This window comes from Ostrinia furnacalis, unplaced genomic scaffold (assembly GCF_004193835.3).
Source record: "Ostrinia furnacalis isolate ACB-3 unplaced genomic scaffold, ASM419383v2 OfSCF2279, whole genome shotgun sequence".
NCBI classification, from domain to species: Eukaryota; Metazoa; Arthropoda; class Insecta; order Lepidoptera; family Crambidae; genus Ostrinia; species Ostrinia furnacalis.
The window spans coordinates 98,258-111,896 of NW_021132518.1; the positions used below are offsets into that span (position 1 = coordinate 98,258).

At 38.9% G+C, this 13,639-nt stretch overlaps 1 protein-coding gene across 1 annotated transcript in view; it reads left to right on the forward strand.

Moving 5' to 3' along the window:
* Nep3 (M13 family metallopeptidase neprilysin 3) overlaps positions 1-13,639 on the forward strand; it is a 50,045-nt gene that overhangs the window by 15,020 nt on the left and 21,386 nt on the right. The window contains exons 2-7 of the mRNA XM_028307539.1: positions 6,029-6,194; positions 9,555-9,764; positions 10,997-11,207; positions 11,842-11,914; positions 12,046-12,366; positions 12,700-12,797. Coding sequence (XP_028163340.1) covers positions 6,029-6,194; positions 9,555-9,764; positions 10,997-11,207; positions 11,842-11,914; positions 12,046-12,366; positions 12,700-12,797 — 1,079 coding nt within the window. The remainder of the gene's footprint in view (positions 1-6,028; positions 6,195-9,554; positions 9,765-10,996; positions 11,208-11,841; positions 11,915-12,045; positions 12,367-12,699; positions 12,798-13,639) is intronic.

Genomic DNA, 13,639 nt, shown 5'->3' on the forward strand with positions numbered 1-13,639 from the left:
AACGTATAGTCAGCGTCAAATAAGATAAGTTCGCATCACGTCTTTGTTACAAATAAGTTACAGTTGGAATAAGGTTGTGTTGTCAACTTTTTTGTCCACTTTGTGTCACGAACTATTTGACGCTGACTGTACCTATATTGAGAACATGTAGGGTACTTAATTCCTACCACATGTTGATCGTGTGAACTAATCAAGTCAATAGATGCCTTTCAGTGATATCTGCTACATTACTCGTAAATACATTTATGTCTTATCGGTTTCAATCTGGTCCGAGACATCTGTTTATAATTAGTATGTTGGTTACTTGTGTCTAGTAATCTACATATACCTACTCGTACGTAATACATACACATATGTATGTAGGAATATTTAATGAGAAAAGTGGAATAAATTTAAGTTCGCTTATCGGCAAATTTAGCCTAAACGAGTCGGTAAAAGTATCACCTACTTGATGGCCTGATGATCTCTGGATTATGTTTGGCAGAATAGGAGGATAAATGCGGGAGATCGTGCTTTATTTTGGGGAGTCTTTCGTCCAGCAGTCTGCCTTCACTGGTTGGGTTTTTATTGGCGGTCAAGCTGTAGATCCTGGCCACACAGGAGTTGCAGCGGTGGGAACGAGAGGTGTGAATAGTCCCGTTCCAGCAGTGGATTCATAAAGGCTGAATGATGATGACGTTAAGGATGATACGAGTCTGTTAATGCAGGTCCTCCTGTCACAGACACCGTTGGCAGGATTTTCTTATGAGACACTCGTACATATTAGTTATAAATACGTATAGCCACATTAATCCACAGTCCAACGTAATCGAAAGCTGTAAGGTTTCTAATGAAACGATGTAGTTACGATCGGCAACACATTGCTACCAAAATAGATTTACTTCTCTAGAACTTCATCGGAAAGTCCCGAATCTAGATTGTTTTTAGGTCTAGCTTTGATAGTAGATACCTACCTTGTTTTAGTATTATTTTTCAATTGTCACACCATTATTAACTTGCCACAAGATTTTAAGAATTTGGGTGTCAAAATTAATCAAGTATGAAGGTCAAATACTACAAAATTAACTGTCCGTGGGTTTGGCTCTCTCTTGAGGCCATTAGTGAAATCTATACGTACTAATATTATAAAACTGTTTGTTTGAACACGCTAATTCTCAAGAAGTGGTCCGATTTGAAAAATTACTTTTGTTCTGAATAGCCCATTTATCGAGGAAGGCTTTAGGCCATATTATATCACTCTACAGCTAATACGGGCGGAGCAGTAAAGAAAAATGTTGCAAATACGGGAAATATTATTCAAACTATTTTCACGCGTACGAAGTCACGGGCACAGCTAGATTAATAAAGCGTTAATTTAAGTAAGTAATGTATAGCCTGACCAGGAACATAAAAACCCTCGCCATGTTGCGGAAAACTAATGGTACCTACTAATTTCTTTTAATGGCAACAGTAACTGAAAACTTCATTGATATGTCACCTTGCATGTCAGTCAATTGCTGTCAAAGTGTAAACAAACTTTATTTTAAATGTGCGCAATTGATTTTGTGAATTAAATTGCTAAAATATTTTTATAGTCGTGAAAGAAAAGTGGTTCACAATGTGTTAAAGTATTTGTCGAAGAGAAATACTAAGGGTTTGGACAATATTTTCATTGAATAATGTTTCCGACAAAGGTTGTCAAATTGACTGACATGTTTATCGTATAGTACAGTCCACTATGAAAATTAGCTGTGGTTAGTTTCAACTGCCTATTTTAAAGTTTTTTGTCACTTTCTAAGTGTTGAATTTTATGGAATTGGGAAAGAAGTACCGAGTTTGAAGCGTTCATGAGCAGGCATTGCAGTTGAATATTCAAGTTCTGAATTTGATTATTTACGAATAATAAAATAAATCCTACTAACTCGATTGATGGTTTCATTTAATTTATTTAAACCAGGTTACCTATAATAATATTTTTTCGTTAATTTATGAAAATATCAAATTAGCCCGTAATCCAGAATCCTGATACATAAAGTTAGCCTATTAATTTAACACAGGTACGACTGTACTCAGTGTTGCACTATCAAATGCAATTGACGCGCCTCTATGCCAGGGTTTTTATGTTCCTGGTCAGGCTATAATGAATGAATGGTGATAGTAAAACAAGGGTTGCCAAATAAGAACCGCGGGCCAATATTCTAGTCTAAGGGCCAATTTTGGCCCTTGAAAGGCCTCATTCAAGCCCCCAAAACGTTAAAACTAATAACGACAAAGTTTTAATTGGAGATCGTTAAATTACATTCCAGTTGTCACTTGGCTTATTTTAACTTCTGACTACAGTTTGGCCCGTTTGGATTTCGGTGTTTGACGGTTTTTATTTACAATTTCATGAGTTTTTCGGGGTAGCCGGAAAGTATATTTTTTGCTTGATTCAGTTCAATACAAAGGCGCAAGCGGTTCGAGTGCATCATCATCACCATCATCATCAGGTGATTTAGTGATGACTGCAGTAGGATGACCCTCTTTATTTTTTAATGAGGTAAATAGAAAATTAAACCTACACTCTTCACAATGGCCATGTGTTCGGGAGGCCTGATGTAGAGATGTTCGCATGTCGCAAACCATCTTGTAAGCAAAATAATGATGTTGCCTTGACCCTCTTTGAAAATTTTGCTATATTCTGGCCCCTAAATATTCTCACCCCTAAATAATGGGTACTTGGCCACACGCAATGGGCTGGGATAGTTCGGCAGTCATTCACAGCCATGGAAAAGGACAGACGTTCCTCTTTGTACTCTATTGATATCAACCCTACTATTAAAAAAAGTGATACGGAAAAGGTACCAGAGACAAGTCGACAGGTCAGTTATTGTAATTATTAGTGATGTCTCGCAAAGTCGCAAGTGACAGTGGGAGGGACTTTTAACGGACGGTGTTATAGTAGAAAAGTTCTATAGAGGCGCAGTTACACTACACGAAATTGATCGAACACTAGCGCGAATACGCGCCTGAAGTATGGACGCATGGCCAAACGAAGAACTGTTTACAGTTTACGCTAACTTCGTTCGTTCGTTTCAGCCGAATGACGTCCACTGCGGAACAAAGGTTTTCCACAAAGACCGGTCCTGCAGGCACCTCCCAAGACCTTCACTAAATCGTCGGTCCACCTAGTGGGAGGCTTGCCCACACTACGTCTTCCGGCTCGAGGTCGCCACTTGAGTACTTCTCTGCCCCAGCTGCCATCAGCTCTGCGAGCTATGTGCCACGCCCACACTGCTACTTGATTTTAGCGATTCTGCGGGCCATGTCAATTACACTAACTGATTCGATCAATTTCGCGCATAGTGTAACTGCCACTAGAGTGGCAATCAATCATGGCAGACCTCTCCCACTTGGTAGACTATGATGAAATATGCGGGATGATGAAAGTGCCTTGCCTTTATACTGCAGTGGACTTATTTTCAGCTGAGGGGAGGAGAAATACGTCCTGCAAAGCACTTTTGTCTCAGAGAGTTGACCTGAACTTGAAATTGAAGGAAATTGATTATACTTTGAGCCCAATCAATTATGTCGCTATCAATCAATTAATATTAATTAGTCGATACTACGCAACTATCAAGAAAGAGTACCTAGTATTGGTTGGTAGGTAGTTGGTGTACTAAACACAATTTTACACAATTCTTTATTAATTATTAACTAATTAATAAAGAATTGTGAAATTATACTTCTGTTTCATAAGCCTCTGGTTGAAATTGAATGTGTGATTGTAGTAACCTAACTAATTAAGCGCTACGTTAACAAGGTAGAGTTGGGAAACTAATTGATACTATAAAGTGATTCAGTTTTTACCTATTTTCATAACACCATCAGTTTACGAAATAGACAGAAAATTGCTAGTTAGACTCCTAGTTTGAAAGTGGAAAAAATAAGCTTTTGGCTTGCACTGGAAGAGTGGAAAAATCTGGAAAACTATTGGAAAGTTTCAGAGATACTGGCTATTGTTTCTGTGACCACCATAAAAGGAAGAATCCCATTCCCTACCTTTGTCTATTGAAGTGCGAAGGCGAGGTATTGAATTCCGCTCGTAGGAAGAACGGATATTAAAAAACTTTTGAGAAGCTTACGAGCAACTATGTGAGCTTACGAGAAACTACCACCCTGAGTAGGTTACACAACTGGGCGAAAGAATAGGTACAATATTTGATTAGGTACGTGAGTGATGGTGATTACCAACAATCATACAGGGATATTTTGCAAGCAGTTGCCAAATTTTTAGGAGCGACTCAGAATCAGTAACTTAATCGATTTGTGTCTTATCCATGTGTGTTATAACAACTAAGTAGGTACTTCAATAAACTGTTAGTTGATAAGTTTATTTAGGTGAAGATTTTTATGAAGACGTTTACTGAAACCAATCAGTTAATGTTGTATCGCAACATACGCAACCCAGAAGGGCAACTAGTATTCCAAGATTCCAATTTAGAACCCCTATTTGTACTCGTAAAAATGAGTTCTACTTTTACATTAGGCAATATTGTATAACAAAAGTAATTTTGTCTGCCTGATAATTTATTGGTTAGCTATTCTGATAAGAAATTTCGTTACGTGCCGAAAATTCTTTGACGCAGATGAAAATCCGCGCGGGCAGAAAACGTCTCATTGATACCTTATCAATAAATAAATTATTGAATTTGAATATTTTACTAATAATTCGTACCCCCCTTTTCCCGTGTTATCTTTAGTCAGCCCATTTTGTTGTCAGTTTTCTGCGAAATGTTGACAAAATTGAACTAGTAAGTTTACGAGCAATTTCCAAAGTGCATATCCAAACGTGTTATTGGAACCGTGACGCTATTTCAGTAACCGTGTACTTTGCGAATTATTTGTTTACTTAGCGGTATATTTAGAGTTTTAAATACATTCAGGTCGATGCTTCAAAGTACACGTTGTTTTGTTTGTGAAATAACACGGGTTTTTCCGTGCAGTTTTCATAATATAATTGCTTGCATAAAAGATGGGGCTTTTTTTAACTTTCACAACACAAATAATACTCATTCGAGTGTTTTCTGAATTCTGTCTGAACTAAGATGAGAAGAGAAAATGTTATTTCTGACTGAACTATCAGATTGTTATCTATCTATATTATATAAAGCTTTTATTTCTATAAAAGCGAAAGGTCACTGACTGATTCACTCAATCATCACGAAACCTCAGAAACTACAAGTGCTAGGAGTCTCAAATTTTTTGCATCGGGGTTCCTATTAGAACGTAGTTGCTCACTAAGAACGGATTTTACGAAACTCCACCCCTAAGAGGGTAAAACGGGATCCACGCGTACGAAGTCGCGGGCAGCTAGTATTCTAATAAACATCTAATAATTTGAAAGTCTTTTTAAGCTAGAGAGAATGTTTCCTTTGTTACCTACATTCTCTAGTATTATTATTGTGCTAATGTTATAAACTATCAAATCACTGCTGATAATAGTTTAATTGAACTGCCACGTTTTAAATAATACGAGTAAATAATATTAATTATAACACGTGTACATAGTACGTCATGGGAATCATATTTCTGTTTGGATATGATTACCTGATGGTTGATTCATGCCTGAAGTACGAACAAAGGGCCAAGATTTAGCGAACGACCGCTATTCGATTCACACCTGAAAAATCTTTATTTAGTAACCCATTAGCTGCTGCCCGCGACTTTGCTGACCCGTTTTACCCCCTTAGTGGTGAAGTTTCGTAAAATACGTTTTTAGGGAATTTCTACACCCTATAAGGTACCTACATGCCAAATTCCGAGTTTGTAGGTGTTATAGTTTCTGATATTTNTGAGATTTCGTGATTAATCAGTGAGTGATATTTCGCTCATCTTTTTCTTAGTCGGGCACTCTTGTCAGAGTGGTCGTGGTTGCGCTGACGAGGTACGTGGGGTGATGTCATCTCCGAGGGTAGCTCTCCTGGCGATGTGCTTCCATTTCTGACGGTTAGAGGTGTATATTAGTATTTCGCTTAATACATATTTACACTATTTTTTTTTGTTCCAGGGCGTATCGTTCATAGGATGGCACCAGCGAACGAGACTAGAGCGGGTGCTCATGGTGATTACAGCTGTCTGCTTCGTCGCCATACTACTAACGGCTACCATGCTCATCACCACGCGAGGACCGTCTTACCTCCCAGTGCCTCCGTGCTACCAACCAGAACCTAAAGGTAATTGCAAGCTTTTCTTGGTGGAAGACTAAGAACGTTCTTCTTTTGTTATATTTTATGAACACAAAGCTCGGCCTTTGATCTGGTGAAAGTTACACGGGGGTATTGTATTTTTACAACGAAATCGAAATACTACCACATAATTTCTTCGTATACAATAGGCACGGCCCCACAAAATGTTGAGCTACTAATTTGAAGATGATAGTTGATAATAAATTAGTGCCAACTCATGAGCTATGATACTTATCGCACCCCTAAACCCTTGACATGGCATATCTTAATTAGAAGCTTAAATCCTTGTAATTTTGCGAGAAATGGGCAGTGTGTCCGAGCATGTACATATATGGGCAAAATTGGGAGATAACGTTAGATGCCTAGACATGCGATTACCGGTGGACCGACGACATCATAAAGGGAGCAGGAAGGTGCTGGACGCAGGCCGCTACCAACCGGGCAACATGCAAATCGTTGGGGGAGGCCTATGTTCAGCAGTGGACGTCCTATGGCTGAGATGATGATGATGATGACACGATTACGGTAGTTTTTATGTACACTTATTTACAAAATCTAGTGAGCGGGAAAATATCTTGCTATAACAGACTTGAGACTTGTTTGCTAGGTACTTCTTTTGTGAAGGCTTACCATGAGCTAAGTTTTAAGCGGCTTTAGGCTTCGGATTATGGCTCCATCGATTCTCGTGCATAGGGATTATCTTGGAATAAAGCAAATTATGGATTCTCTGCTGGTAATCTAGTTATTATGTCAGATATAAATTTTTAGAAGCTCAGTCGAGTAGAGTCGAATGTTTGGCAACAATTAGATCGAAGCACATGTGTTATTTTTGAGAATCAAGGTGATTCCTGTGGATTTAGTTTCAAAGAATTTACTACAACTGTTTACTGAATTACAAATCTGCATTCTGTATCTCAAATAATTTCATATAACTCAGTATCAACGATTTCCTTTAATATACTTAACAATATCAACTGAATTAGTTCCGATTGTAGCGTAAATACCACTATGGAATTATTTACTATGACGAGTGATAAGATTCTTAATTAGACGTTTATTGTTGGCTTGTCTTTATAGTCATGGGTGTAAAGGCTATTGTCCCTGCAAGGAAAGTTATTGCCATGACACACCCATGGCCTAGTCCTGTAATCAAATATTGGCTCGTGGATGTGAGTTGGTCACCAATGTTTGTGTCAATCAAATCGCTGCTTTGTTAGAAGCTGGTGGCTTCTTCTTAGCATCAGCCCATGTAGGGCAAGCTATTTGGGACGTGTATAAGTGCCCTAGAAAGGGCCTACATATCTACTGAATAAATATTTTTGTTATATTTTAAATAAATAACTTGAAAAAATCGAACTGCCTAAGGCGGGACTCGAACCCACGACCTTCCGCTGCTCTTCTAACTGACCTATTTAGACACTGGATGGATTTTAATTATAAACTCAACTGTAAGTATGAGTGGAAATATCCTTCCTCATTAGGTCTTTTTAGATTACCATTCGAGGAAAAGCTCATAATATCTACGTAAGTGGTTTCAGACAGTATGTGACATCCATAACAATTGAGAATGTTACTAGGTATGCAAAATCACTTGAAACCTATGTTACAGTTAAGCTTTTGCATATACAAATACATTGGTTTTTATTTCATTCAAAAATACCAAGTAGTTATGATTTTATAGGCATTCAAAGTTCGCTTAAATATCGAGTCCCGCAAACGGTCACGTGACCCCGCGTGACGTACATTCACAGTGTCCGCTCACTAGACAACGGATATAAACGTACTTAAATACATTTTTTTTTGTAAATACGTACTTATTATACATATTAACATCCAGACCCATCACAGAAATTAAAATTTAACCAAACCCAAACTTGATGCGATTATGTCTTTTTATTGCGAATTACCTTCCAGCTCCATCATCAGACCCTGACTACTGTATAGAATTGAAGTACTCATCAATACAAAACGAACGAGCCCAAACTCGATGGATTTAAGTAGTTTTATTATAGAGTTCCTATGGCCTTCTTCCAGCCCCATCATCAGATCAGCTCCATGTCATCATAATATTGCATGGTCATCTAAATCACATGTGTATGCGAAATTTCAGCTTAATTGGTTGTCCGGAAGTGGGTCTTAATTCAGCTTGCAAGATTCCACCCATACTATTTATGAGCCAGTAACTGTACTATGACGTCACGCGCATAAAATGGCGGGCCGGCCGCCGCCCGCACTTTTAAAATTCAATACCTTGGAAACTAATTGACGTATCGAAATAATTCTTTCACGTGTATTTTTTTATTTTTAACAGAGAATACAGAAAGCTAAAAAACAAAATTAGTGAACATTCTTCATTATGCGGAAAATATAGCGAATCTCTTGTGCGAAGTCATTCCATTTAAATCTGAAGGTCAAAACTCGAGGATTTTCTTTAAGATTAAAATAATATCGCGTTTATCTTAAATTCTATAATATTACATTACGTGAATATTAAACTTGTTCTCAGTCTCAAATGATACGCCCGTATTCACAAACGATGCTTGCTTAAGTGAAGCAGCAAATCGAACGCACAGCGTTGAATAGAGCTCTGTGATTGGTTCGTGTGTCACCCTGTGCGTCCACACGCACTGTGAGACTTCATAGTAATAATGTTTGTGATTACGAGCGAGATGTCCGCGCCATAAGAATACCCATAAAATGTAGGTAATGTGTCTTATACAGATGATTGATACTCGTACACATCTGGATGGACTGACTGAAGATGGCATACATAATTACCTACCTATGTCTATCTTTATCTATAAAAGCGAAAGGTCACTGATTGACTCACTTACTCATCACGGGCTACAAGTGCTATGAGTCTCATGGGGGTTCCTTTTAGTACGTAGGTGCTCACTAAGACGGGATTTTGCAAAATTCAACCCCTAAGGGGGTAATACGGGATCCACGCGTACGAAGTCGCGGGCGGCCGCTAGTTTATTATCCATTTCCAGACAAATGTCTGGTAGAGTAGGAAAAAGTATAATTAATATCAGGTTTCCTTTCAAGGTTTTGTTATTTTCCATTGTAAAGATATTTAACTAAGCAATGATTAACTCGTTAATGGAATGTACCTATTTTAAAGTTAAATTAAAATACCAATTTATCAAAGCCAATGAAGAAATTACAGAATGACTTGAATTTTGACAAAATTATCTTTTGTCCTCGCAAAGATAAACAGCATAAAAAACTGATCTGCAAAATAATCTGCAACGAAATTAATCAGAAGAAAATAGGAATTCGAAGAAGGTTCGACTTCTCTCCAGTGCAAAGCGCAGTGTACAATAAAGTTTATTTTCTATCTTCCAGAATCACCAGTCTGCCTGTCCAGTTCTTGCATCTACACCGCCAGCGAGGTCATCAGGGCGCTGGACACCAGTAAGGATCCTTGCAACGACTTCTACGAGTTCGCCTGTGGAGGCTGGATCAGGAACAACCCCATCCCTGAGGGGAAGTCCAGCTGGGGCATCTTCAGCAAGATTGAGCTGCAGAATCAGCTGATCATACGATATGCTCTTGGTGAGTATGTACCTATTCTACTATGCTAGTAGTAAAGGCCCGGTTTCTGAATAATATTTTAGTAGATGTATGTACACGCACGGAGAGGGCTATGCTTGGTGTTTCTTTGCGAGATCGAATCAGANCTTTCTTTCTTTCTAAATTATTTTGTTTCAAGTTTAGTTTGTGACTCTGCGTGAATGTAGGTAAAAGTTATGTCTTTACTATCCCAACTAATATTATAAATGCGAAAGTAACTCTGTCTGTCTGTCTGTCTGTTACGCTTTCCCGCTTAAACCTCGCAACCGATTTTGTTTGGCATAGAGATAGTTTGAGTCCCGGGAAAGAACATAGGATAGTTTTTATCCCGGTTTTTGAAACAGGGACGCGCGCGATAAAGTTTTTCTGTGACAGACAAAATTCCACGCGGGCGAAGCCGCGGGCGGAAAGCTAGTAAATTATAAGTAATTAAAACACGTAGTTATGTCTGCAGACTTAAACGGTACGATTTAATTTAGTTTCGCTAAAATCACTAACGATTGAATAACTAGATTGGCTGATGACTTTTCTTACTGAAAAGGATGTAAATAATGGTGAGAATTTTAATTAATTTAAATTATAAGTAAAAAAAAAGCATTAACTAACACAGATGAAAGGAGGTTCATATTATCTATGTAATTTGCAATACCAGATTGTCTAACCAGCATGAGGAGTGTAAGCCAAAACTATTTGCCTCTGGTAAATTAGAGAGGGAAGTGCCAGGATGCAGAAAGCGCAGGACCCGTCGTTGTGATAATAATCCTTGGAGCCTGAGTATGTCGTTATTGCAATCAATCAGAGTCCGTTTGAATAGCCAAGTTTGTTTAATAAAGTTCCGAAAATTAAAGCTAAAACACAAACGAATCACAAGGAAGGATCAAGCAAGACAGCAAGAGTGAGTGAGAAAAGCAAAAGGTGATGGGAGGCCTTTGTCCAGCAGTGGACGTCATTCGGTTGAAACAAACGAAATTAGAGAGGGCCATGCTCCTGCACAGTGGCGGATTTACAGTTTTGCCGCCCGTAGTCTAGGGTGGGGTTGGATCTTTATTTAACTTTTATCTTCTGAAATCGAGTAAGCGTCATCTGAAATCTGCCGCCCCTAGGACGCTGCCGCCCCTAGGCCGCTGCCTATACGGCCTATTGACAGATCCAGGACTGCTCCTGCAGTAGAAACTAAAATATCCGATGATGATGAAGCCATTTTATCATTCCAGAAAAGGTCAACACATCTGACGGAGGTGCAGAAGCTAAAGCCAGGATCTACTACGACGCCTGCATCGACACCAACGAGACAATCGAAAAGTTGGCAGAGAAGCCTTTGGTGAACGTCATCAAGAAACTGGGAGGATGGCATATCCTCCCAAACACCATGGTGAAGCAGCATAAGTGGGATCTACAAACGCTGCTGCAGGACGTCCAGAACACGTAAGCCCATTAATCTTAAATGCTGCCAACGAAGCAAAATAATTGCAACACCATGTTTACGCTGCTTTATGGCATCGCGCGGAATGCGTCAGGGCGAATATCGTACGCAAGGTGCAGGACCGATCGTTTTGGAAATGCTTGGGGGAGGCCTTTGTCCAGCGGTGGACGTCATTTGGCTGAAACTAACGAAGATCTAATTGACACCACTAATCAATTGACATACTTTGTCAAACCCGGTTCTCCCATAGATTTGTTAGGTTTAGTGCCTGAGGTATGGAAGAGGCACGAGAGGGTATTTTTGAGACGTCCAAGGTCAGTGAGACTTCAGATTATGCTTCAGATTTATTGTAAACTCTGTCACGTCATAATATGTCAATGTCACCCCTCCCGTGTCGCTCCCGTACCTCAGGCACTGACTGAGTTAAACTCTAGTACTATAGTTTGTTCCTATGGCTTTTCCCGTCTGAATTTCGGGCTATCACAAAAAGTCTTTATCGCGCACGTGTTCCTCTTCAAAAACCAGGATAAAAGCTATGCTGTGTTTTTTCCAGAGTCTCGAGCTTAAATCTATATGAGTTCCTACGTAAGTGATTAAAAAGTAACTTAATTATTTTATGATTTTAATAATTTCCAGTTACAATTTGGGCGGTCTTTTCAACTGGGCAGTAACAGAAGACGATCGGAATTCTTCGAAGCACGTCATAGTTGTAAGTTTTCCTTTCTTTCACTACATTTTGAAACTTTACACCTATAATAGTATTTTTTTATCGATTAGAATCTAATCATTAGATGAATAAAGTAATTAATCATTAGATAAATACGTTTTATCTACTTCCAGCTGGACCAAGGTGGTCTGAATCTGCCAACCCGCGACAACTACCTCAACAAAACAGCTCACAAGAAAGTTCTCGATGCTTACCTGGACTACATGACCCGGATATGCATTCTCCTGGGAGCTAACAAAACTGAAGCCAGGATCCAGATGAGCAGGGTCATCCAGTTTGAGACAGACCTGGCCAATATCACCACTCCTTCTGAAGACAGAAGGGATGAGGAGGGGCTGTATAATCCATTTACGATAAAGCAATGGCAAAAGGAGGCTCCTTTTTTGAACTGGACCATGTTCTTCAATGACGCTTTTAAGCTGGTTGATAGAAATGTAAGTTGACGATGACGACAGCATATCAAACTTAACCCTTCAAACCCTGGTATTCGAGACACAATAGAAATCATTTGTAGGTACGCGGTCTTATGCCACCGCTTTGGGTTTGATGGGTTTAATACTTAACCGCTTGAGTCCCAGACGGCATTAATTAATGTCATAACAATTGATTTTATCTATTGTGTCTAGATTCGCGGGCCTTGAAGGATTAATGTGGTCACTTGTGCCATAGATGCTATTTCGCCATAAGTGTAGTCTGTATACCTATTGTCGAGACTGTACTTCGAAAGATTAAATGAAAATGGTATCAAATTAAATGTTTTTTTGCAGATATCTGACGATGAAAGAATAGTTGTCTACGCTCCTGATTATTTCAGGAATCTCTCGAAAGTTATAGAGAAATACAACCGGACAGACCATGACCAGAAGTAAGTAAAAATATTCCATCATTATTATCAACGTTGTCATCAGGCTATTTAATTTAGCTTTTCTAATTTACTAAATAGAGAATTTGGTCTACACTCCTCATGCTGGCCAGAAGGGTTGGGTAGACCCGATTTTCGCATATTTTTCCTTAAAGTTCATAGCAGACTTATCAACTCGGAAAGGGATCAACACCGTATCACCTTTCGCACCTGTCAATTGCGAGGCGAGGCATTTACGTTACGTCGCGGATAAGTGTACGTTGCANGCTCAAACGGTAATGGGAATATCACTAAACCTACTTCATTTATAACTTTAAATTTAGGTAGGTTTGGTTAAAATAACATTTCTGGCCGACTGGAGCTTACGGAAGATGACCAAATTAATGTAGCAAGCAAAAGTGCTTCGGCTATATCTATCGCAGAACCCATGAAAGTTGGAATAAACGGGTTCTCAAATTAAGATCACGTCTCAGAAAAAAATCTGTAGGGCGTCCTTTGTTCGGTAGACCGATGCTAAGATACTAAACTGCCAATGACTGATGTGATATGACCATTGCATAGAGATTCAAATTATTTCTCTCCATCGAGTTTTCCACATTTTCTGCCACATTAATTTCCTCGTTGAATTTTCTCCACGAGGCGTCTCTGTTCTGGACACAATGTAAACTTCTTTGTAGTAGCTCTTCTTTGTTGAAAAAACAGCTCTCAGTAACTGTTAGAACATCTTTTTTCGTTAGTGCATTTTATGGAGGAAACCTGTAGTTTTTCCTATAAAATCTATAGTGGAAGGTAAGATTTAACCTGTTTACTACATTAAAAAAGAGTTTCAATGCCGACTAACAGGA